The following is a 26,803-nucleotide window of genomic DNA, read 5'->3' as shown; positions in this document are numbered from 1 at the left end:
GTCTTATGCCGTGAGTGGCTGTTTTCTCCCTCTAGTAGAATGCAGACAGGCAATTGCAAGAAATCCTGTATCAGAATATTTGATGGCAATTAGCCCTGTCTCAAAGATTTCAATCGAGGGGACCAGGAACAGTATTTGACTAAACTCTTCTTGTTTGCCAAAGCAAAGGCAAGCCAGATTTAATGATGCCCTGTAGCACCAGCTTCCTTCCCTCCCCTTGGCTGAACTTCCCATCTGCTGGTTGACTTGGGCGATAAACAACTAGTTGGTAGGGTGAGTAGTCAGTATGCTAATTTGGGGGGGGCAGCTAACAAGGATGTCTTCTGACCCCACTCGTCAAGAGTGCGGGGATGATGATGCTGGATGCTCGGCAACTGTGGTTATCTGGCATTCTGCCAGCTTCCCTGGTCCTGCGTCGAACTTATTCGACCCAGGTTGTCATCGTCTTACCTCGGATAAGGGATGCCTTTGAGTCACAGTTAAGGGCTCATCTTGTTATGCACTGAAACGAGAGACCTCAGCCAGGCAGGCTAGTGCACACCTGTAAGCCCAGCATGAAGAAGGGAAGGCATTAGGCTTTTGGTCCAGCCTAGCGTTCATAGCGAGACTTTGTCAAGAAGGAAGGGAGGGCGGGCAGAAGGAACGAAGAGACATCTTCAAGTTACATGTGAGATAATCCAGGCTATGAAAGCTGCCCTCATAATTGTTAACGTTTTTCTCTTCCATGCATTTAGTCTAGTGCTGTATTGGGTTTCTATTGTTTCCCTAACAAATTTCTACAGGTGTAGTGACTTTAACAGCACAAGTTGGTTCTCCTACAGTTGTAGAAAGCCAAGTGGATCTCACTGGGGTAGAAGAAAGATGTCAGAAGGCTGTGTTCCTTTCCACAGCTCTAGGGGAGCAGCCTGATGCTCATTTGGGATGTTGACAGCATCTAGTCCTAGCTGTTGTAGGACAGCGGACCCTGTTTCCTTATATGCAGGGTCCAGACTGTAGAGGCTGTGCACGTCCTTGTGGTCAAGGCCCCTTCCTGTCACAAGCTACTTCCTGCCTTCCCCTTCTAGGTCTAAGGATGTGTGTGATGAGACTGATCCCAATGGAAAACTTCTGAATCCCTTAACTGCTTAAGTACATTTATAGATTTCTCACCTGTATCTGGGCATTTCTTATTCTTCCCATTAAAAGAGCCTTGCAGAAGTCAGGTGATCACCCCTGGGGATGGTAACCATGCTAGTAGTATATTGAGTGAGCTAGGTCTATTTTAAGATCATCCATAAGTCAGATAATCTGGCATTCTCACACGATGTGTGCACATGTGTATGCATGTGTCTGTGTGTCTGTATGTTTAGTATCTGAGACAGGTGTCACTCTATGATTCAAGCTGCCCTTGAACTTGAGATTCTGCCATGTCAGCTTCTCAAGTGCTCAGATTCCAGGCACATGTCCCCATGCCGACCTTATTTGTCATAAAATATATATATGTGTGTGTGTTTTGTTTTTTTATATATACATGTATATTATTATACCTATATACAATAAACTACCTATAGCAAAAATAACCATGATGCACTCAGGAATTATATAAATGTTACATTCTTAGTGTTTTGGCTGTTTGTACTTGACAGCCTTGAAAAAAACATCTTTCCTATCTTGGTGCGTCTAAAATTCTGAATGTAAATCAATCTCCATCACATCTTGTCATTAATGAAGGGACTTTTCTACAGAAGGATGAGGAGAAAGATAGCAGCCACTCAAGGCTGATGATATTCAAACCTGAAGTTGATTACATGTGGAGTTAGTCTGTTTGTCAGGGAATATATAGAAGCTTTGAGGTGAGAGAGAGAGAGAGAGAGAGAGAGAGAGAGAGAGAGAGAGAGAGAGAGGAGAGAGGAGAGAGAGAGAGAGAGGGAGAGAGAGAGAGAGAGAGAGAGGAGAGGAGAGAGGAGAGAGGAGAGAGAGAGAGAGAGAGAGAGAGAGAGAGAGAGAGAGAGAGAGAGAGAGAGAGAGAGAGAAAACTTAAGAGGACAAAACTCAGGATCTTAGAGGAAGGATGCTTTGGGCACAAGAGAAATAAGACCAATTACGATTGTCAACTTTCTGGATTCACACTTTCTCCTTGAACCTTAAATTTCTAAAAAATTCACAAAAGTTTAAAGTAATAAAGGGAGGGGGCAGGGAAAGAAACTGCGGATGCAGTTCTGAGCTGTAGAAAGGCCTTTTCCATGTCCTTTCCTTCATCTGCTCTCACCCTACTCCTCAAGGCCAGAAGAAGAAGAAGGCAGGGCTTCAGAAACATCTAGAATCAGGAATTTGTAAGTGTCCATCCAGGGCTCACTGTGGTTGGGTTCTGCTGCTTTCAACTCTTGTTTCAAAGGTTTGCATGTGAGGAGGAGAGGGGGAGGAAGGGTGGACGCCAGAGACTGAGCGTGAATAAGAAAAGTCAAGACCAGGGAAGAGAAGGAAAGATGGGGTAGGAAGAGATGTTGGAGGAAGACAGGGTGGTTCTGGGTCTCCTCAGCTGAATCGTTTAGCTCCTTGGATTCCTAGAGAAGTTTCGTACACAGTGAAAATCATATGGGGGTTGGACTTTAGGAAATGAAGTGGCCAACAATGGGGTGGTTCTCCTCAGTGTGTGCAGAGGGATTCCTGAACAGTAGCAGCGCGCTAAAGCATGAAGCATGGTGCCATGGAAGTGAGAGAGAGAGTGCCATGTTGGGCCATCTGCTCAGAGGCAACGTGTCAATCTCCCAGATGGTTTGTGAAAAGAGAAAGCCTTGATGCTGAATTGAGATCAGCATATGAAAAGAGCCACAGAATCACAAATGTAAGAGCCCGTCCTTCTGTAGAGCAGTTTGAAAACTTCACAAAGTATATTCCACTCAGATCTCTTCTGATCTGAAAGATCACGAGTGAGAGTCTGAATTTTCAGTGTAGGACTGTTTCAATAAGGTACACCACACTTGCTTTTACTTCTTTTAACCAGAAATTGTGGTGCTAGGAGGTGGAAAGGAGTATTCCTTTCATTGATTCATTTAAACTCACTCAAGTTTTAGGGAGTTTTATACAGGGATAGCTAATGGAGTATGAAGGTCCCATTCAGTGCTCGGCACTGTGTTTGTGAAATACATCTGAAGGCTTGGGCATATGGTCTGCTTCTGGAGTTCAGTTTCTAAATAAACACATGTTCACAGCCACGTGGATGGTGTTCACTATTGAGTGAGAAAACAATGTGACAGATTTGCCACATAATACTGGGATGGAAATACTAAGAAATGTTCAAAAATAGGAAATTTAGAATGGTCTACATTTCTTATTATTTTATTTTTTTTTTAAGTCAGGGTATAGTTTTTAATTTTATGCAAACTTCTTTAATAAGATTTCCAAAATTCATACATAAATATATTCTCATAGATCTAAACTATATTTTAAATGCTTGTAAGACTAACTACTATCAATATCTTTACCAACATGTTTGGGGTTCGTATTATCAATATTCTAATATTTTCTTTTCTTTTCTTTTTTCCTTTTTATTTATTCTTCTCTCATATATTACATCCTGACTGGAGTTTCCCCTCCCTCTCCTCCTTCCAATATCTTCCTCCCATCTCCACTTTCCCCCAGATCCACCCCCACTTCACCTCCCCCAGAAAAGAGCAGGCCTTCCAGGGACATCAACCAAATACAACCAAACACGGCCTCACAAGCTACAAATAAGACCAGACACATAGTCTCATACCAAGGCTGGGCAAGGCATCAGTAGGAGGAAAGGAGTCCCAAAGGCAAAAGAGTAATAGACAGTCCTGCTCATACGGTTAGGAATCCCACAAGAACACCAAGCCGTACAACCATACCCTATATGCAGGGTCTGGAGACATGGCTCAGGGGTTAAGGGCACTGGCTACTATCCCTAGAGGACCCAGGTTCAATTCCTGGCACCTACACATGGTGACTCACAACATCTATAACTTCAAATTTTAAAAAAAAATCAGTAATTTTGGGGCTGGAGAGATGGTTCAGTGGTTAAGAGCACCACCTGCTCTTCCAAAGGTCCTGAGTTCAATTCCCAGCAACCACATGGTGGCTCACAACCATCTATAATGTAACCTGGCACCCTCTTCTGGCCTGCAGGTAAACAAGCAGACAACACTGTATACATAATAATAAAACAAATCTTAAAAAAAAAAAAACATACATGCAGAGGACCTATGTCAGCCCCATACAGCCTCCCTGATCTCTGTGAGCCCACTTGAGTCCGGTCAGTTGATTCTGTGGGCTGTGTTCTTGAGATGCCCTGGATCCCTGTGCCTCCTCCTCTTTCCTCCCCCTCCTCTTCAGGACTCCCAGAGCTCTGCTGCTTGATACTTGTCTGTGGGACTCTGCATCTGTTCCCATAAGTTGCTGGATGAAGTCTTTCTGATGGAGATCATGCTAGGCTCTGGTCCCAACACATCCTGCAGGCATGTGTAGGTCAGAGGTCTTGTGGCTGGGTGGGTGTCACAGTTGCTCCACTTGAGGCCTTGCCTGGTCACAGAGGATGACTGGTTCAGGCTCTGCGTCCCCCATTGCTATGGTCTTTGCTAGTATTACCTTCGTATATTCCATGGAGTTTCCATTTCACAAGGTTTCTACCTCAATCCCCAAATGCCCTCTTATTTCAGTTGTAAAGACAGAGTATATTTATCTTCTATTTTAGTTAAAATCTGGTGATCATTTATATAGTCTCATATGCAAATCTACCTTTAACCTGGGACATGTTCACATGAACAATGAAGCTTATTTCTTAAATTTTTTAATGTTTAATTCATGATCAATGGCTGCCTCTTGCAGCAAATAGTTTTTCTTTAATCTTCCATTTCCTTTTTTCCAGTAAATAATTTCTTTAGGTTTTTACATTTTTCATAGACACATGCAATGTATTTTAATCCTATCCAGGCCCCACTCTTTCCCCTAGTTCCTCAAAAAGGGGGAGCCACTCTTCCCCTCTCCCAACTTTGTGTCTTGTGTTAACTAATTCTTTGAGAATTTTGTACAATTTGTTTTGATCATGTTCACCTCTTCCTACTCCTCTCAAAACCATCCTTTTTCCTGCCCATGCAACGTTGTCTCCTCTTTTTGTTGCTGTTGTTCATCAACTCCAATTTTGCTGCCCATATATACTTGGATGTAAGGTTTAAAAAAAAATATGTACTAACTATATTACCATGGAATTAAATGGCCGTGGCAGAGCATAAATACATTTTGGTCTTGCATTCAGTCTCATGTTGAGTTAAGATGCCAAAGTCTCACAAAAGCTAGAAGACAGTGTGTTTTGCATGGGCGTTTTGCTGTCCTTGTTGTGACTGTGTTGTAGGGTGGTTTGACACCTTCCATCGCATCTGTTTGCATACTGCCAGGCCTGTGGTTAGTCTGCCGCTTTATTCAAATCTTCTGGGGGGGAGCGGGGGGGGGGGTGTGAGTGGCCAAGGTGAATGAGAGGAAGATAAAGTCAGACAAGTATATTTTCAACTGTTAATGTGAGAGGGTGGTGGGGGGGCGAGGAGAGTCCAGCTTATGTCTACAGGGAATTCAGACATGCTGGAAGAATTAGTATGACAGGAATGACATTGATTGACTTAAAATTGACAAGCTCCAAGGAAAGAATCAAAACACAAAGCACGGGCTTGGCCCAGAAAAAGAATCTCAATTTCTGGAGGGTAAATTGAGAGCACTGATAGAGATGCTGAAGCTGGGGAAGCTGCTATCTGGTAGAGCAGGAAGGATGTCTAGTCAAGACGTAGAGTCTTGGAAGAGCAGAGGTGGAACCCAGAGGAACCGAGGCTCTAGAACAAATGCCCCATGGGATATCGCGAATCCCGTAACAGGGCTCTTTATAGCAAACAGAGCAAGGCATAGGGTATGCCGAGGGGCCAGCTGCTCTGTAGTTGGGGTGAGTGATATCTTCATACAATCTCTTACTAACTCCAGAAAACAGTGATAAGAGCTATGTTTGGCCATATAGTTAGAACTTCATACATATTCACAGAAAGGATGAGGGAACAGTGGTTGCCTATAGCATATGGCAGATAACTATTGGCCATAAACATAAACCCAAGGGGAACATTGGCAATACCATATGTACATACCCTATTAGGGGTTTGAGCAACAGATAACGGATGGAGCTGGTGAAGGTATTTGCCATTTTGTAGAAACGTCTCAAGATGTTTATGCAGCTGAGAATTCCAGTTAAAGAACCTAAGCTGTGAGCACAGGTGACCCACAGTTAACTCAGGTGTGGCTAACTTTAATGTATAAAAAGAGTGAACTTGAGTTTTAATGGCAGACTTCCAGGACACACGTGCAAATGCACACACAGACTCAGGGGAAGAAGGCAAAGCTCTAAATAAGGTAAATGAAGCGGATTGTGTCATCATTTTTAATAGACTAGCATCCTTAAATGGTGCTTTGCAGTTTACAAAGTGCTTTCACAAATTACCTCATTTAGACTTCACAGTACTCCCGTGAGATGGAAGTGACAAAGAGTCTTCCCCTCCCCCCCCCAAGAGTGGTGATGTGGCTGAGTGATGGGAGGTGAGTGAGCTGTCCTTGGTGGCCTTGATGCTCTGACAACTCTACCAGCTTTATTCATCAGGTAGTGAGTTTTCATATTCCCTGACCCGAGGCAAATACTAATTTTATTAAATATCTGTCACAAAGAAGGCTCATTCAAAAAGTCTCCCTAGACAAGACTTTTCCTTTAGCGTGATCAAGATCGACAAAGGCAGGGCACCTGTCATGGCAGCACAGCACTCTGTCACAGTCCGCTCCATCAAAAATTACCACAGAACAGATTGAGAGCTAAATATGAAGCGCAGAACATTCCAGTTAAAGCAGAGACCTCATTTCATTCAGCTCAATTCTAGACAGATAAGATGGAAGACTTGATAAGGAATGTGCCCTGCCCCCCACTGCCTTTGTTTTTCCGTCACAGTAGGACACTTTCCAGTTTGAGTCTGGGACAATTTATGGAGAAAATGGTATGGCATAGCATGAGTGGCCTATGATTTCAGTGCCTCGGCATATTCTAAAGAGGGAGCAGCTGCCTTCTGGGGGCTACGTTTCATAAAAAGAAATCATCACCTAAAAAACTCTCAAACACAGAGTTTATAATCCCACTGATAAACTGAAATATATATATATTTAAAAAAGAAAGAAAAATAACCATCTCTGAGCAAATGCAATAAACTTCTTAAAATTGTGTTGGCAGGTCATGTTTTTCTTCCACATCTTTTAAAAGACACTCTAATAAATTAAATAAAATGGATAGGAAAACAAACACAACCCTTATCTCCAGGTATGCTTTTTCTTTGTGAAACCAATTTCACAGAACAGTCAGATATGTAATAACGGGCCTCCCGGGGATGTGATTTTTTATTCAACTTGACATGCAAGTCGTGAGTAATTAATTATGTCTTCTATTTACACGTTGTCACATAAGAGTATTAAACAGAAGAACTGAGAGCTGCACCGAATGCCACCATTAATCGCTTTAATTTGCAAACCTAATGCAATCAAAAGGAAGACATTAGTGTTAAAATGGTTGTTGTCCTTTCTTAAAGGGATAGGCCTGTTGGGTGGGGAAAAGTCACACAAAGCCAGGGAGCCACAGCATCTCGAGTCTACCTGCTCGCTGCTGATGTCTTGGACTGTAGAAGGAAGGCCTAAGTGTACAAGCACGGAGAGCAGGCGTTTTCCACCCCAGCACACCACAGTGCGTTCATCTCTGTGTAATTATCCAACCAAGTGGAGAAGCAGCACCTGCACCAAAGTGCAGCAAGTGATAAATGAAGGCATAAACCTGATAGCTGTGAACTTATAGGACCTGACAGCAGGCTTGGTCTGGAGACACATGACGTACAGATTGGTGGGCAAAATGGGAAAAATTAAACACATACACACACACACACACACACACACACACACACACACACGACTTTGGATGATCAAGAACTGTTATCAGGAAGACTCTTTAGCCCATTTCTGTCCAAATGTCAGTCCTCACAGAAGGATTTAAAGGTAGATTCAGTCACAGGAGTCTCCAGATACACCTGTAGTAGGGGGGGAGGGAGAAGTGGCAAGCTGGTGAATGAGGAAGTGAAAACCAGGCCAGAAAAAGTGTGTAGTACGGGGCGTGCTGTGCATCTTTACTATGCGCAGACCAGAGGCTCATTCTGGCTCCTTGTGCACATCTCTGAAACTCAGTTCCTCCATTACTGAAATAGTGATAACAAGGTAGAAAGTGATGCAAGGGTCGGATGGCATTAATTTATGGAAAGGATCCCATCACTATGAATAAGGTAGTGAAGCTTGGGGGACTTATCTTCTGATCTCTGCTAGCTACATTTCTTGCTTCCTTTGAGACCAACTGATATGACCCTATTTGTAAAACCTTGATTTCTGAGCTAGTATTTGTGTTTGCAACTGACTCTTGATATCCCAGCTGGATTGGTCCAAGGACCCCTGGTGGTATCAGAATCCATAAATGGTAGAATCCATAAATGGTGTAATGTTTGAATGTAATCTAGGTACCTTCTTCTATATAGGCTATAAGTAACTTATTTGTAGCAGCTGCGACGCAGATGCTAGGCAGTCGTTATACTGAGTTTGTTCTGGAATAGTAATAGAAAAGGTGTCTGCACATGGTCAGTGGAGAGGCAGTGTTCTGGATACTTCCAACCTGAGGTCAGACAAACCCACAGATGTGGAACCCCCAGGCAGAGAGGGTTGGCTTTACTGTTGTACCACTCATAGTCTCTCTTGGCTTGGGGCTCCCAGCATTCCATTTTAACACACGGCTTTAAATAAAGAAAAACCTGTGGAGGAAATTCCAAAATTATAAGAGCATATTAACACAAATTATAATTATTACGGTCACAAGAGCAATTTTTAGTCACTTTCAAAGGAAATAAATTTGAAAGCATGCCAACAGTTAACACGAGTCTGAAGAAGAAAAAAAAAAGTCCATTTATTCCCATTTGTCTGTAAGAGTGGCTACAGATTAATGCATAAGCAACAGGATCCAGGAGGGTTTAAGTCTCGGGACTAATTTACTGAACTACCCAAGCAACAGAGGATTAGTTTATCTAATTAAGACAGAGAGTGCGTATTTAGAACTAAGCATTTGCATTTAACAGCAAATTCAGAATTATAAAAGCAATTAAAGCTAAAATGAGGCATGATAATTTTTTTGCGTATGGCACCGAGGAACCAAAGCGCATCTTGATGTGTGCCTGTGGAGCTGTGGCACAGAAGCAGCGAGGACACACGCGCTCTTCCTCCCTCCCTTCCAAAGGCCCGCCCTCCTTGAGGCTGAATCCACCCACCAGGTCTTACTCAAGCCTCAGAAAACCTAGCTGAATCTTCTCACCTCTGAATTAATTTAGTGCAAGTACAGTTCAAAATCTGTAACTGGCCTCAGAATGAGCATGCTTTTGTCACTGATAGTGTTTTATTAAGGTCCTTGGGTTATTCTACATTAACTTAAATGCCCCCGTTTCCCTACAGATGTGGTTCTTGATTTTCTCTGTTCCTCCAACCTGAGAGCTTTCCTTAACCTAATCTCTGTGAAATCTATTGAACAGGACTCGCCTGAACATGGATTTCTTTATAACACAAATGCTTCCTCAGGCCTTATGGCCCGTTCTTCATTGGCGTGTGTTCTTGTCTCTTTGCTCTACAGCATAACCCACTACTGTTTACGTGTCTAAGCCTTCCACAATATTCTTGTACACAGTCCTGGAAGGCTTTCTGTGTCCATGCTACTTTCATTTAGATCAACAATGCTCTGATGACAGAACATCATCTCATGCCCTTACAGGGAGTGCGGTGCCATCTTTACTGGGGCAGTTGAATGCGCCTGAAGACAAGTGATTGTACTAAACATGTATTTGTCTTCAAAAGTCCCCCCAGCCACCTCACATTTTACTCAAACCTTGGGAACGTATCTTATACTTTCTATTTAATTCCAACATATCTTATATAATTCATGGTATGCTATAAAACAATCCCTAGAAAAACAGACTGTTCTTTGCCAATCAGCCGTCTATCCTGTTTATGTCCTACCATGGTGACTTCTGTGACGTCACTTTCATCTGATTCTCTGAAGTCATTGAAGGGTATCTTCAGTGTTGATGTGCTATGAGTGGGGCGTCTTGACTCCTGGGTGTTCTAAGGCTTTGCAAGACAAATTTTGCAAATGTGCAACCTGCTTCAAAATAAATTTGCATCTGCAGGCTAATAGTATTTTTGTTAAGGTCCTTTCCCATTTTGTATATATTTTCCTAAAATAGTATACATTTATTCAGTTATCCTCACATTCCCTATAAACCTAATTATTTTATTTCTGAGTTGCTATAGAACAGAGGCTATGTCTGTCAGCTGGCATGTTAAAATATTTAGCGAACTGACAGGCACAATAAAAACCCAACAAGATAGAATAAACAACAAAAGCACTAAAGTTTAACTTTGAAATAATTATGGACTTACACAAAGTTGAAAGTAATGGCTGGGGCAGTGGTTCAGTGAGTGAAAACTGAGGGTGGAAGTGCACCTCTGAAACAGGAGCATTGCTGGGGAGAGAGTGTAGGCAAGTGGATGCAGTAGGTTTGCTTGGCCAGCTAGCCTAGCCTAAATGGTAAGTTCCAGCTTTAGTGAAAGACCCTCTCTCAAAGAATAACATACAGAATGGTAGAGGGAGACACCAGAGTTAGTCTTTGCTCTGTCCCTGCACACAGGCGAGCATACTTGCATACCCACATGTACACACAAACACATACATTCCCCCTCTACACACACAAGCCACAAATAAATGTACAGGAAAGGGCCACAGACTGTTCATTTTGCCCCCTCCAGTGATGACAATGTTGCCTATCAAAATAAGAACATACCCAAACAACGAACTGTTATTGGTACAAATCATTCCAACGTCACATGCACGTGCACTCAGTTGCACATGAGCTCATGCATATGTATATGTTGGGGTACAGGGGTGCTGAGATGTCTAGATTGTGCAACTATGTATGACTTAAAGTAATTGCCACTATAATGAAAAAAAAATGTATTTATATCATAAGGCTTTCTCAGGCTGCCCCTTTATAGATACAGACACCCTTCTGCCCATATCCCCAACCCCAGTCCTTGGCAGGCAGGAATCGATTCCCCAGCTCAGTGATTTTGCTGTCTCGGGAATATTACATAAATATAACCATGTAGAATTCAAGCTTTTAAGGTTGTTTCTTCACTCGGCATGAAGTTACTGTGTGCATCAATCTGTCCTTGTTGCCAGACGCCAAACGACGTGCCCCAGGTTCTAACCATTTCCACGCTGGAGGATGGTGTGTTTATCTTCAATGTGTGGCTAGTACAAACCCCCAGGTTCAGGCCTTAGTTTATTTAGGTAAACATGGTTCCTCTAATATGGCTAGTTGTTGTTTAGCAGAAAGGTTTCAGAACTGGGTGACAAGGGTCAGGAGATGTTGACAACACAGTGTGTAAAATAACGTCTGTGGGTAGGATCAGGAAGGGAGCCATCTGCCCTGGTTTTCCCCAGAACAGGTCAATTTGTGTCTGCTGTCCCGGCATAATGATCTCATTACTCACAAAAGTGCCCCAGTTGGTGTGACACGTTGTATAATCGCTCTGATTCCGATTCCTCAATGACCCTGAGAGCATCACTGCTGTGCCTGCTCAGCTATGATGGGACAGTATTTCAGTGGCTGCTGTTTTGTTGTTCTTTATACCCGTGGAGTGACTCAGTGGAGTCTGAGAGGCGAGATCCATCTTCTTGTAATGAAAGATAGTCTTACTGAGGTCCCTTCTGCCTCTGCCTGCTTCTTCTCCCGTATAAAATGATTCTCTCTGTCAGTTTTATGGTTGAGAACAGGATCTGAGCTCATGCCATAGAGCCATGCCCTTGGCTAGGTCCTGAGCATGCTAGTTCCAGTCACAGACCCCTCCCAAAAGCCACAGGTCTGCAGTGAGCTTAGCTGGGGCCAGATGTTGAGCTCTAAGCTAGTCACTCTGTCCAGGGCACAGAGGTCAGGAGGAGGGTGTCACCTGTTCTTATGTGAGAGGAAGTCTCCTTAGAAGGTAGAAAGCTAGGGGTCTGGGCATGCAGGCTAGGCCACTGAAGGGACATCAGCACACACAACCACCTCGGCTTGTCTTCCATGAAGAGGACAGGACATTGCTAAATGGAATATAGCTAGCACAAAACACAGCTAGAATTAAAGCAAAAATCTTCATTTATTTATCACTGAACAATCTATGCTCTAACATTTCTTCTTCCCTCCCTCTCTCCCTCCCTCCCTTCTTTCTTTCTTTCTTTCTTTCTTTCTTTCTTTCTTTCTTTCTTTCTTTCCTCTGAGCCAGGGTTTCTCTGTGCAGCCTTGGCTATCCTGGACTCGATTCGTAGACCAGGCTGACCTCCAATGCACAGAGATCCACCTGCCTCTGCCCTCTCCAAGTGCTGGCATTAAAGGTGTGTGCCACCACAGCAGGCTGCTCTTCAGATTCTTATGACAGGATTTGGTATAAAGAAATGGGAAATAAAATCTTGTTAATATAGCATTGAAAAGCTTTGCTAGTCATTTGCTGTTTGATTGCTCACACTAACTGATAGCATGCATGTAAGCAATGATGATCCCCTTACTCTCCAAATCCCTGATCCCCATTTTATGGTTATGATCAGTCTCTATGAAAATATTCCCTTAATTAATGGGAAGCTTATATAATTGACCCTTGGACTCAAGGCTTAATGTAACAACTTCAGAAGGCCAAGAAATGCACAGGCCTTGAAAAAAAATAGTACATTTAAGTCAGAAGAGCATGCATGGTAGGGCAGTTTAATGGTTTTTAATATATATATCCATACATATGTGTATATATTCATATGTACATATATGTATATATGTGCATATACATACATATATGCATAGACATAGGGGACAAGTTTAGAATACATATCTCCAGAAGGCAGTGATGTTGGAATGGACTGTTTAGGAAAAAGCTCTTTTTCCTGTCTGTTGCTTCTGTGTTTTTGTTATGGTGAGTATCTACTTTGACTTCTTAGTATATTAATATAAAATTATTGTGATTATGTATACATATATGATTCAGGCTTCCTTAAATATTGCAAATGAAGAATTTCCCACTTGAGATCCATGAAAAGCCGTAGAGTGGAAGGCTAACTAGACCTTCAGCATAGCAACAAGAATTTCAGTAGAAAGAGTCTTCTTATGTTCTCCAATGTTGTATGAAGAACGGTCTATCAATCAAGGAGTTGAAACCACTGGGGAAACAGGACACAGGTGAGCATGGCTTTGAAGACCCCTGTAGGCTTTTATGATTTTCAAATACATAAAACCTAAATCCAAGAGTTCAACTCTAGACATCTTGAATGGTAGCTGAGTTTTACCAGATTTTGATAATTAAAAACAGAAATGACAACGCCACAAGTGCTTAAGCCATGTTTTTAGAGAAGTCCAAAGAATTTAATCCTAACCTCTTGCAATCACTTTAGCGAGAAGCTTTTACAGTACCAGCATTTCTATTTTGCAAATCCCTGGAGTTAACCACTTTGAGTGAAGCCTGCAGCCATTTGTGACAGACTAATTAGAAAGTATAATTTGATAAAGAAAAACTACAGAGGGAAATTCCCCAGCACAATGCGCCATAAGTTTGGTCACATCTTACCACTACATCTAAGTATAAATAACGGTCTGCATCAGTGCATTTCAATGCAAAAATTCCTGATTTTCTTTTTTATTTTTTTATTTTTTTATTTCTTTTTTTTTAGTGTAAAAAAAGTTATATATATATCATATATTTATAAAATGATACATATAAAATATATGTAAATAAAGTACATTAAAATAGTAAAATTACACACATATATATGTATATGAAATGTTTAAAAGATAAGCTTTTTTTTTAAAGAAAAGCTCCAGCACATTATTATGTGAAAGGAGCCTCATAAGATGCCACTGAGGTTGTTTTGTGTTGTTCATTTATGCTGGGCACACAGCCAACCCTTCTTTCTAGCATCTGACTATCCTAACCTGAATTCCCTAGTAGTGGGAGTACATCTTATATGCTTTTTCTTTATCCCATAACACATTTTATAAATTCTACTGTGCATATGTATACCTAACGCTGCCTCAAAAAATATCTACACAACAATGGCATGAAGAAAAGTCAATCACAGCAAAGTGTATTCAATAGTTGCTAACTAAGAGGGGCTGATGCACCAGTAAACCAAAGCAACAAAAGTAACACCAACAAAATCCACAACCCAGGCACTAACTTAACTTGCCAATTTCATATCCATGTTCTTAACTGAGATTATTATTTCCATAAATAACGTAATTAATATCCTTTAAGTTGCATTGTATGGCCATAAATAACCTAAGCAAAGGAAGACATAGGAACATAGAGGGAAGATAGAATAAAAGCTAGATGATTGACCCTGCTTCTTAACTCAAGGCCTTAATTGTTACTCATAACAAAGGTTATGTCTAAGTCATTGGTATAGAATTTAGTATATTGATACAAAACATGGGCATGTCAAATACTTGTCAAATTTTAGCACAAGAATATATATCCTAAGTCTAACAGATAGATATGACTCTATCGATATATGAGGTAAAATAGTTGAATAAGGTCTTCAAAAGCCTCAGAGACACACAGAATATAGCATTTAAAGTTGTTTTTATAATCCTAAATTTCTTTGACAACAAGACAAATTAACTCCTGACAACACCCTGCTGACCTCAAAGAAGATGATGCGCACCTTTTATATTTCTAAAGGAAGAACCACATAACTCAATATTTAATGACACATCACAGACAACATGCAATTAACTTTTGTTGCTATTTTTGGTTTTGTTGTTGTTCTAAAAAGGATTTTATTATGTACTCTGGAACTGATGACCCTCCTGCCTTGCTCCCAGGCCAGTGCTGGGTCACAGACACATGATACCACACACAGTTTTCCTGGGTAGTAAACTTAAGATTTAGAAATGTTAAGTCATTTGTGATGATGCTTTCTGGAAGAGTCAGTAGAATTGGGAGTTCAGGTCATCCTCCGCTACAGATCAAATTTGACTAGAAGGCTCTGTCTTCAATAAATACTCAGAATTTTGAGTACACCTCGACAATAGCCATTTTCTAATAACAATTTGTTATTGTAAATATTGTGCTTATCTTTGGTGATTTGGAGCAAGAACACATCTTACAATATTTGTTTTTCTTTTTTCTTTTTTTATTTTCTTTCTTTCTTTCTTTTTTCTTTTTTATTTTTTGAGACAGGGTTTCTCTGTGTAGTCTTGGCTATCCAGGACTCACTTTGTAGATCAGGCTGGCCTTGAACTCAGAGATCTACCTGCCTCTGCCTCCTGAGTGCTAGGATTAAGGCACCCACCATGATGCCCAGCATTTGGCTTTCTTTTTGATGTGACAGAAAGCAACTTACAAATAAAAGAATATTTCTTTCTTTCTTTCTTTCTTTTTTCTTTAGGAAAAAAAGAGTAATTGTTTTTTACATGTATAAATGTTTTTGCCTATGTGTATGTTCATGTACCAACTGCGTGCGTTTCCCTTAAAGGCCAGAAGAGGGCAGTGAACACACCCCCACCACACTACCACCAAACTGGAGTGACAGATGGCACCATCTGGGTGCTCATGTGCAGAACCAAACCTGGGTCTTCTGGAAGAGCAGCCAGTGTTCTTAACCACAAACCACCCAGGAGGGTGAGTTCCTTTGTGCTCTCAGTTTGAGGTTATAGTCTATAGTTGCAGGGATGGCATCATGGCAGAAGTATGAGGCACCCAGTCACACTGAGTCCAAAGTTGGGAAACAGAAAATGATAAGTGCTGGCAGTTGCTCATTACCCTCTTTTACTCTTTTTTTAATTCTATCTAGGACTTCAGCCCATGGGATGCAGCTAAGCTTCCAGGGAACAGATGTGTCTCATATGTAATCCGGCACCACATCCTTGTTTTTGATTCCTATACTTCAGTTGTCAGTATATTACCAATTGAGTAGCTACCCTTGAGAAACATACTTAAATATATTTTCTGCTGAACCAACAAATTGACTTATGTTGAAAACTCCTGGCTAGTCTAGGAGAAAGATGGCATCCGGCAAAAAGCCTTATGCTGCTGAGGCTGCTGCTTCGGGGACATACAGACCTTGTATAAATATGTTTTAGAAGTTCTCCAAAATATTGATTTGATAATAAATATTATTTAACATAATAAAAAGTAACTAAAAATTTCTAATATTATAAAAGTAACACTGTAGATGTAATTTTAAACACTTTTTATATTCATTTAATTTTCTGTGTTTGTGAGGGTGCATGCACAGCATGAAACACGTATGTTTCTTGGAGGGCAACTTCCCAGAATCCTCTCTTCTCATGTGGGTTCTTGGATTAGACTTGGGCCATTGTGATGGACAGCAAGTACCTTTTCCTAATAAGTCTTCTGCCCGGCCTCCAGGTGAAATTTCTTGTCATAAGTTCATGGAGCAGTGAGAAGCATTGCTTTCAGTCACAAATGTGAAAGCATAAATACTTTAATTATAGTTTCTCCTTAATTCTGGTTCTGATTGGCCAACAGACAAAGATGAAATTAAAGTTATAGAAAACCATTAGAGATAGCCAGACTTTAGCATACTAACAGTGCAATCATAGGCCATTCATATAAACCAATCTGCCCTAAAGACTTTCAACTCACAAGCAAGTATATGCTTTAAATATGTGTGTGTGTGTGTGTGTGTGTGTGTGTGTGTGTGTATTTTAGTTGCTTGAAATTTTAATCATCTGTTTGTTAAGCTATATGCTAAAATTTTAATGATCACCACATTAATTCAATTAGCATGTTGTGCCTGCTGTTTAAGTTGAAAAGGAAAATGTCTGTGCTTCAAGATGTAGCTCGTGCTTAAACTTAAACCACTAGATGCCTAAGTGTCTTTCCTCTGCTATCTTACGCTAACTGCACTTGTGTGACATTTTTCTGTTTCTGTGTCTATGTCCCCATAATGCCATTGCAAAGACACATCTGGCAGTTAGCCACTCTTTCCCTGCAGGTTTTGTCGGCTCTTGGGACTTATTTGATCATCAGTAAGTGTTTGATTGACTGACTGTAACTCGACAATAAATCACTGTCCTGTAATCCAAATGACAGACTTCATACTGTAGAAGGAAGGTGATTTCCCAGTGCTTCCATTTTGGGTTTTGGGGAAAAATTGATCTTCAACAGCAAGGAAATGTATAGGCTGCTCTGTCAGGAAAACTAAAAGGCAAAGAAAATCAATGAAGTTGACAGGGGGCCTGATGGTGAAGGAGCAGAAACAAGAGAGCATGTGGGTTTACCATGTCCTCCTCCATAGGCAAACCAACGTATTTAGGAAAAAATAGAACAAAATACAAGTCTCAGTTGTTTGAAAGAGTTGAATGGAATAGCGTGTGTGCGCACACACAAAGAGAAATATTTATCATTTGAATCATATATATATATATATGATTGAATCATATGATTGAGTTGTATATATTGAAATATATATGAGTATTCTTGCTTTTTAGATCTAATAGTAAAGGCTCATGAATCACTAGTATAAAATAAATTTATTTTATCATTTACATTAAGACAGAAACAGATTTCTCAGGAACGTGAATTGTACTTCATTCTTCTCTGGAAAAAGGCATTCCAAAAGTAGCACATGGGTCTGTGAAATGGCACTTGCCACCAAGCCCAGAAGTGTCTGACTTCAGTCCCTGGGACCCACATCAGGAAGGAACAAACTTTCTTCAGCAAGTTGTCCTCTGACTCCAAGTTGCAAAAATAAATAAGCGCAATTTTAAGTTACATATGTATTTGCATACAAATAGATGGTGGTAATCTGTTTTCATTAAATTTAATTTCATTCTCCAAAGCATTCATTTTTCTTTCAGAAATTACATGTGTGTATATAATTTGTAATACAATACTTGGACTTACAGACCAATTTCCGATTTTGATTCTCTCTTTGTGAAATATTTTTCCAAGCATGTGTCATTTTTCCTCTCTATTGTCTCAACTGCTGACAGAGAAGAAAGGGGAAACCCTTTTTATCAAGATTGCCTTGCTTCAAGACCTGTTCTTTTGTTCTAAAATACAGAAATCAGAGGCATCGAGTTGTCTCTTAGCATCTAGACAACCTCAGGAAAGAAAAGATCCTTCACTGTAAAGTTAGACACTGTAACAGTTGAGAAATGGGAACACAACATGGCCACACCTCTAGTGATAGACTTGAGGACTCTGTTTTCAAGGAGGAAAAAATTACCTAAGGCCTGGTTTTGTGCAGCCCTGAAGCACACATAGAAAAGAAAACAAAAACAAAGAGGCTAAAGATCACGTGAGAGGTTTCTCTTTTTGTTTTGTTTTATTTTCTCCCACAGGTTTTTTTCGTTTTTATTAATTCATAGTGCGTCTCAATTGTTATCCCATTCCTTGTATCCTCCCATTCTTCCCTCCTTCCCACTTTCCCCCTACTCCCCTCCCCTATGCCTGTGGCTGAGGGGACCTCCTCCCCCCGTATATACTCATAGGGTATCAAGTCTCCTCTTGGTAGTCTGCTTTCCTTCCTTTGAGTGCCACCAGGTCTCCCCATCAAGGGGACGTGGTCAAATATGGGGCACCAGAATTTGTGTGAAAGTCAGTCCCCACTCTCTCCTCAACTGTGAAGAATGTCCTGTCCATTGGCTAGATCTGGGTAGGGGTTTAAAGTTTACTGCACGTATTGTCCTTGGCTGGTGCCATAGTTTGAACAGGACCCCAGGGCCCAAATCCACGTATCATAATGTTCTTCTTGTAGGTTTCTAGGATCCTCTTGATCCTTCTATTTCCCTATTCGCCCATGCTTCTCTCACCTAAAGTCCCAATAGATGTCTTCCCCTCTGTCCCACTTTCCTAATAAGTGAAAACTTTCATGAGACATGCCCCTTGGGCTAGTGTCCAGATATAAGTGAGTATACATCATTTGAGTCTTTCTGCTTCTGGGGTGAGAGGTTTCTTAAAGTTGATTTTTGTTGTTGCTGTGATTATAGTTTCTGTCTTCTCCCCAACGGCTTGTAGAAACCATGTGGAACCTTCTAGAATCAGTAGCACCAGAAAACAGAGGAGAGTGTTGTGCCAGCTGCTTCACTGAAGCTGTTCACATGCTTATTCACATTCGCCTCTACTCCTACCAGGGTGCAAGTAAGAGGCAGCTTAAGCGAGGAAGAGTGTGTTTGGATGATATTTTAAGAAGGAGCCCAGTCCCATCACAGCAGAGAAGGCAGCCACTCACCCTACAGCCAGGAAGCAGCAGAGAAAGATCAGGAAGTGGGCCCAGCCTATAAAACTCCTGGGAACACACTTCTTCCAGTGAGGTTCCACTGCTTAAAAGTTCCTCAGCCTTTCAAAACAGCGCCACCAGCTGGGAGCCAAGTGTCCAAAAGCACAATCCAATGTGGGACATTTTACAATATCCTCCCTGCTTGGCTTCACAAATCAGTTGACATTAATGCACAACGAAGCTCTCCCCCACTTATTGAAGCAGAAGGCTCTGAGACCAATGGGCAATATAGAAGAGTTGTGGTTAGGACCCGCAACTGGGTTATGACCCAGGATCAAATGCCTCCGTATGCATTACCAACAGAGTCTGTTTAAACAGGCCTATTGGAAGCAGTGTTCTCACAAAGTGTTGGAGGGTCTCCTCCTGCTAGGAATGCAGAAATATTGATGCAGTGGGAATGGTAGTGATCATGGGGGGAAGGAGTGATATGGAATATATGTTTCAGCTTTTAAAAAAGCCATTTGTCTTCAGCATGTTAATTATGACTTGATTTTTTTTTTTTTTTTTTTTTTTTTTTTTTTTTTTTGAGAGTGAGGACTCCATCTTACTGTAAGCCTAGGTAGCCATGAAATTAAAATTCTCCTGCTTCGGCCTTCAGAGTGCTGGGTTGACAGACATGCAGCATGATCCCCAGCTTCAATGGCTACATTTTTTTGTATTTGTTTGTTTTTTTTAATGCATCCCTAGCTAGCCTTGAACTTGCTCTATCATTAACTCTGTGACCCTGAATTCCTGATTGTACCTTCCAAGTGATGGGATTACAGGCATGCCTGCTTGTCATTGCTGCTTTGTTTAAAAGATTTATTCACTTGTATTTTATGTAAATAGTGCTTTGGATGTGTGCCATACTTGTGAGACCAGAAGACGGTGTTAGATCCTCTAAAAGTAGAGTTACAGATGGTTGTAAGCAACCATGTTGGTATTGGTAACTGAACCTGGGTCTTTTGCAAGAGCTGAAAGCACTGTTATCCGCCCAGTCATTTCTCCAGCCCCAATTACTGCTTTTAAATTGATAAAATCAAGTACTCATTTAAGAAACATTGATAAATAAATGCATTATTGGGGATATATTATTTGAGAAAAATAACATGCTTCTATTTTGATTTGTGATTTTAATAGCATATTAGTACGTGATTGATAAAGGTTTACTATTTATAGTGTGGTGATTGCATTATAATTACGATTATTTAACTGTTATAATGATAGCTCTTCAGATTTTCCTTATATAGACATGTTCACAAGTCAACTATTATAATATCTTAGAATGCTTGGGAGCTATTTATATAGTGAAAAAAAATCATTATTCTCTTTATTAAGTTGTTATCACACGTCTAATGCCAGATGCTAGCACACAAGGAAAGACAAAAGTTATGAGATGAAACATTATCTCAGAAGTATTTACAAAGTGCTTGGATTCATTAGATAAGGCCCATTAGATGTGGTAAAGCCCATTATTGCACTAGGATATACATATGAGAATGAGGCATCAATGGACCCATGGATCTAGACTCATTAAACTGGAGGAGAAGAGAGCTCTGTAGTCATCGCTCTTAAGTTCCCTATTTTGTCATGCTGCCACTGACCAAAGTAATGGTACTAACACAAAGATCCGTTTCCAAATCCTTAAGAGTCAAGCTGGTTAAGGGCAGCTAAAGTATTTGCCATGCAAACATGAAGACCTGAGTTCCTATCTCCACTCCAGGTGTGGAAAATATGTCTGTAACCCCACAGTAGGTCTCCAGAGCTCTCTGACTAGCTGCTCTACCTTGAGTGGTGAGCTCAAGTTTCAGTGAGAGACACTGTTTTGTCTCAAAAAAAAAAAAAAAAAAAAAAAAAAAAGAAGAAGAAAAAGGAGAAGAAGAAGAAGAAGAAGAAGAAGAAGAAGAAGAAGAAGAAGAAGAAGAAGAAGAAGAAGAAGAAGACAATGGAGAGTGACTGTGGAAGGCTCCTGACATTAACCTCTGCTCTGTGTGCTTGTCACACACGCATGTACTGCACACAAACATGCAAAATGCATACAGAGACTCAGCAGTTAGCCTACAGTCGAGGCAGAGGAATGTGGATTGCTTCTGCCATACGACACTAGTCTTTTAAGTCGTAAAGATCTAAGGCAAAAATGAGCTCACACTGGGAAAGCGCACCACCCATCACCTGCAAAAGCAAAGGCAGTGAACCGTCCTCAGAACAGTCAAGATAAAATTTCCATAGGATAATGAGACACGTGGAGTGTTCATGTGGCAAGGGGGCAGGGACGGGGAAAGGCAGGAAGTGTGGGAGAGATCTCAGAGAAAGGCAAAAAGACTATGACCCTCAGGTATTTACTCTGGGTAAGCATACAACGGCCAATATCATAACACTCATAAAATTAAACACAGATGTTTAAAAAATAAAGTATTAAGGCTCCTTTCAAAATCAATGATCTTTGATGACATCTCATGTAAGAACATAAATATAGAACTGTATAGACAGGATACGAAAGGAATAAAGGACTCATGACAGGTCTACTAGTGAAGTGGGGAGCTTCCGGTTGACCATTAATAAGCGACACTTCAGGGAAGACAGACTTCAAATTCCAATGAGGTCATAGTCTGCAGCTTGCTTCGTAGTTGACAAAGCACTGATATTGACTGGGCTGATGATCTAGGAAGCCACTTTCAGGAAAGGCAGTAAAAGTGTGATATTGTGTTGTTCTCAGCAGGAATTATGGGAAGACACACAGAGGGAGATAGTTGATAAGCATTCCGTTTGACCCATAGACAGAAGACTTAAGACTGGAAGGCTCTTGATTGATAATGGAGCTTTGATTTTTGTTTCTAGTTATACATACATGCTTGCCATCAATATCAATACACAACACTAAGTGTTCCATGACCAGCATTGGGTATATGCCACATCAGTTAGGTAGGTATCGTTCCATAACGTATAGTGGCTTACTCAGACAACCTGAGTGCCTTCTTAAATCAATCTATAATTAAAGTATGGACAAGCAATGGAGTCCAAAGCCTTGAAGGCACCACCTATTCTAGATTCCCTCAGTGAAACTGATTATGAACCTGCCTATCACATACATTCCCATCTTCCCACCTGAATTATAGAAATTATGAAATTATAAATCAAGCTTCAAAGTTGAATATATTTGACTCATATTCTTTAGGAAATTTTGCTCACACAGAGGATGTAAATATTAACAGTAATGACTGCTGGTCATAGTTAAAGCTATGAAAATTTTTATAGGAGGTGGGAGAATGTTTGTCTCATGCCCACGGACCATGTTAGGTTGTATTATTGAGATCTGGTAACTATTTGACATTTAATAATGGACTTTTTTGACATTCGTGCTGCCTTATGCATGGTTATATCTGTTTTTATTGATTTTTTTTAGTACTTTGAATCAAAATCTCAAAATTATAAAGAGATTATACTGTATGCCTGATGCACCATGTAATATACTAACACAAAATGTATGCTATTACACTATATGCCTAATTTAGCACTTTGAACATCTCTTGTTAACTGTAAGGCAGTGTGATCCAAAGAGTATGTGTGAAAATGCTTAGAAAATTGAGGATCAGAGCCTTTTTAACTTACAGATTTTCCTTCTGGTATACTTTGTACTAGAACGAGGCAATGTTATCCTTAAAATAAGTATTAATAACTTCCTTTGCAAAATTATTTTCTCATTAGTGTAATACTTCTTTAAATAAGACTTATCAACGTATAGGCTATGATGTGCAGCTTATCATAATAGAGAGTTGGTGGCAAATGTTGAGAAACGTGCATAGCATGTAAAAGAGGGTGAACGTCTATTACAGCCACTAGACACTAACCCTCACCCGGATTAGTTTTCTTAGATCATGCTCATGTTTTGATCGTCTGCCAGTTCTCTTTGCTTTTTAACCTTAACATTCTATCCTAAATTTTCTCATTTCTAGAGTTACCATTTACTACGAGGCAAAGACCTGAAGCTATTCCAAAGGCTAAAGGTAGCTCAGATGTCACACACACACACACACACACACACACACACACACACACACACCTCTTTTCAGGTCTCAAAAAAAAAAACACCAACAATGTCTTAAATTCACAAAGAGTATTGCTTCAACATCTTAGTTGTTGCAGAGCCTGGCAAATGGGTAGCAAAGTTAATTATAAAAAACCAGTAAACATATTACATGTCTGTGGTGTGTGCGCAGGAGAAGTCTCCTATGGGAGAAACATACAACTGAACTTACCATGTACCAGACCTTAACATAAAGTAATGACTGACAACTTAAAAATAGACGATATATCAAGTACAACTTCTAACTCCAGCTGTGTGCTGTTGAGCTGTTCTCCTTGGATCCAGGAAGACAGGAAGAAAATACAGAGTGTTCTGCACGCATGCTGCTGGGGATTCGAGGTTCCTGCTCTCTGTAACCGTGGGGAGCATTCATAATTAATGGGCACAGAAGCAAGAAATGACTCCTCAATGCAGAAACATTTGCAGTCATTAATGTGTTGACCTTTGCTGGCTAGGTAGCCACGTGGTGCTGAAAGGATAGCTCCGGATCACCTGTGGAAGTCCTTGAGTCCCTGGGCTAAGAAGGGACCAATACCACAGAGTGAAAGCGGACCTTTGAAAACCAGGTCAGGGGGTACCAATTCCTAACTTCCCTTCACATGCCAGCCAACTATTTTTTTTTTTAATTACATGCATTAGATGTCAAGCTGTTGGGTTTTTTTAAAAATAGTATTTTTCTTTTCACTTTTCTCTCCAAGTATGATTTTGAGCCAAAACGTTCCAGAGAGGACAGGAAAAGGTGAATTTTACAAATTATATATTCCACCATTAAAATCAGAGACAGCATCCTCTGTGACGAGGGGATGGAAGTGGAGGAAGTGCGGAGAGTTTACCAGGCATCCCCAGGTGGCTGGAGGTTAGGACAGAGAGAGCCCTCCTTATCTGATTCCTTATTCAATGGAGCCCTCTGCCCCGCCTGACCGGTGCGTCTAGTCCAGAGCTCAGCTCCCTGCGTGTGATTCCCCGCAGAAGGAGAATTGATTGAGACAAAGCAGCCGCACAGAGGCTCCACTGGGGGAGGGCGCGAAGGTGAAGAGGAATTGGGGTGCAGTGGAAACCAGTAAAGAAAGTGACCTCATTTTGCCTGCGAGAGTCCGATTCCGCAAGCCCATCTTTGAGGTGGCAGAGTACAAAGGGCGACAACTGAAAGGCTCAAACTTCCAGATCTTTCCACCCACAGACCCGATGCCTAGCCGGCGCTGAGGACAAAGCGTGCGCGGCTGGCGCTCCCCGCCTGGCCACTGCACCCTGAGTGCGTAGCTCCCCACGGAGGGATGGATCCTCCTCCCCGAGAACTGGGGGTGTCCCTACCTTGAGCAGCACAAAGAGCCCGAGCAGAGGTAGCAGGCGGTGGCCCCCGCGCATTTCCCTGGGCGGATGCCCCATCGTGGAGCGGCCAGAGACTCCGGAGGGATGGCAGCGCCAGCGGGGTCCCAGTGGTTCTCACAATGACCACTCTCCGCTGGCAGCCTCAGACACCCGGCGCCCGGGTGGCTCCAGGCGGCCGCATGTTGCCTGGCAAGTCTCCCCCGTGCCTCTGGATGGGTCGCTCTCCTCTTCTGAGCCCGAGTCTTGCTAGAACGTGCCAGGAGCCGGCTTTGCTTAACGGCTAAGGATGGAGAGGGTGGAGATGGCAGTGGGCGAGGCTCTGCGCCACAGCTACAGTGGTTGCCACGGAGGTAGGGGTCGGCTTACGGAGGGAGCAGCCCGGGCTCCCGCAGGCAGGCAGCCCACTGTGGTCCCCTAGCAACAGGGATGTTCTCTCAGAGACAGGAACTCCTAAAGTGCAGATCTCGGGTCCTCCCACCAGGGCCTAACCGCTTTCCATTGCTTGGCAGCCCCCAGACCAGGCTCCGCCTTAACCTTCCCAGTCTCCTCGAAGGGGGTGTCTGTGGGGTTTCCCCTCTGATGCCTCTTCTGCCAGGTCCTCTTCAACCTCCCTTCCTTTGCCCTTGTACTTATAGTCATTAGTGACAAGTGACACTTAAATGTTTTTGAAGGGGGTGAATCTCAACTCATATATCCCTCAACATAAACTCACCTAGGAAGACGTAGTAATTCTGTGAGTCTCCCACCCCACCCCACGCCACTCCTACTGCCACACCTAGTTCACTGCATTTTACACATATATAGAATATGTAAGTAATATATTCTCTGTGTGTATGAATGTACTAAATACTCTGAATTATCCTAACTATCCTTCTACCCTACAGCTAACCTAAGACTTCAGATCGCAAGCAAGGGCTTCCGTGCAGCGTGTCTCTTCTCTACTTATCTGTCTCTAGAGTTTTTGTGCAGTTTTTGAAAGATAACTCTATCAAAATAAATCATGGGACACACCGCTTAGATATTAAGTCGTTTCTTCTTGTCATCTAAATATCCTGGGCGTGTTCTGAAGTAACGGAGTTCGTTTTTATGCTTCAAAGTGTGAACCAGGGCCCAGGAAAGGCCACCTTGGTGATAAACTTTGGAGTACAAGCACCAATTCTCTGGGGGCACGGCTGGGGAATGGTGACCTGTAATAGAACCAGACTTGTGTTCGCCCATCATTTTCTACAGGAAGGCTGGAGACTGAAGGTCTGGGTTAAGAACTGTGGCATGGGTAGATGGAGGCACTGCAGATCTTCTGCAGCAAACAGAACAGTGGTCCCAGTTAGTGTGCGGATGCTTTGGCTCAGCAGCGCCCTCCTGCCTGCCTTCTGTTGATCTGACTCTCTTGCCTCCTCTTTTGGGAAAGGTTTTCAAGGCTTCCCACTTCTAGGCTGGACTCAAGGGCTTTCTAAGAAATGGTTGCTTTGGGCTGCACTTTCAGAACCTTTGGTTTGATATGTTTTTCTTTTATTTTTGAGCTTTTGAAAGTGGCTTTCCATTTCTGCCTACATCAAAGAGGCTCCAAAGTGATCTAATTTCCAGACAGGGTTGGGGCCTAGTGGTACTTACAAGATTCTGACAATTACTCTTCTAAATAGAGTTTTAGTTTAGTGTCAGTATGTGAACCAAAGACATATATGAGGTTAATTGTGCATATATATGTTCGTGTGTATACATATAAATATATTCAATAAACATGGGTTTGTCTGGTCTATTTTAACCATTAAAAAGCAATTTGCTCAATTATTAATCTTATAAATGCAAACAAAACTTGCAAGATAATGCATTACTTTAAATAATCCTATTTAGTTGTGTCATTTTGCTTTCTCTTTGCTCAGTTAAATCACAAATTGCTTGGCCCCTTTTGCTCTCATACAGATGTGTATGTGGACTGCTTTCAGGGAGCGGCAGGATTAAGTGGCTAGTAAGCATCACCCAGGAAAACCTTAGTAATTAGC

At 41.5% G+C, this 26,803-nt stretch overlaps 1 protein-coding gene across 1 annotated transcript in view; it reads right to left on the bottom strand.

Annotated features, from left to right (window-relative positions):
• Positions 1-25,146, bottom strand: part of Ptpro (protein tyrosine phosphatase receptor type O) — a 195,376-nt gene extending 170,230 nt beyond the window's left edge. Inside the window, exon 1 of the mRNA XM_051155511.1 lies at positions 24,786-25,146. Within this exon, the coding sequence (XP_051011468.1) occupies positions 24,786-24,860 (75 nt within the window). The 5' untranslated portion in view covers positions 24,861-25,146. The remainder of the gene's footprint in view (positions 1-24,785) is intronic.
• Between the last annotated feature and the right edge of the window lie 1,657 nt (positions 25,147-26,803).

The sequence above is a fragment of the Acomys russatus genome, chromosome 13 (assembly GCF_903995435.1).
Source record: "Acomys russatus chromosome 13, mAcoRus1.1, whole genome shotgun sequence".
Taxonomy (NCBI): Eukaryota; Metazoa; Chordata; class Mammalia; order Rodentia; family Muridae; genus Acomys; species Acomys russatus.
The sequence above is the reverse complement of the archived record's forward strand: the minus strand, read 5'-3'. Positions and strand labels throughout refer to the sequence as shown.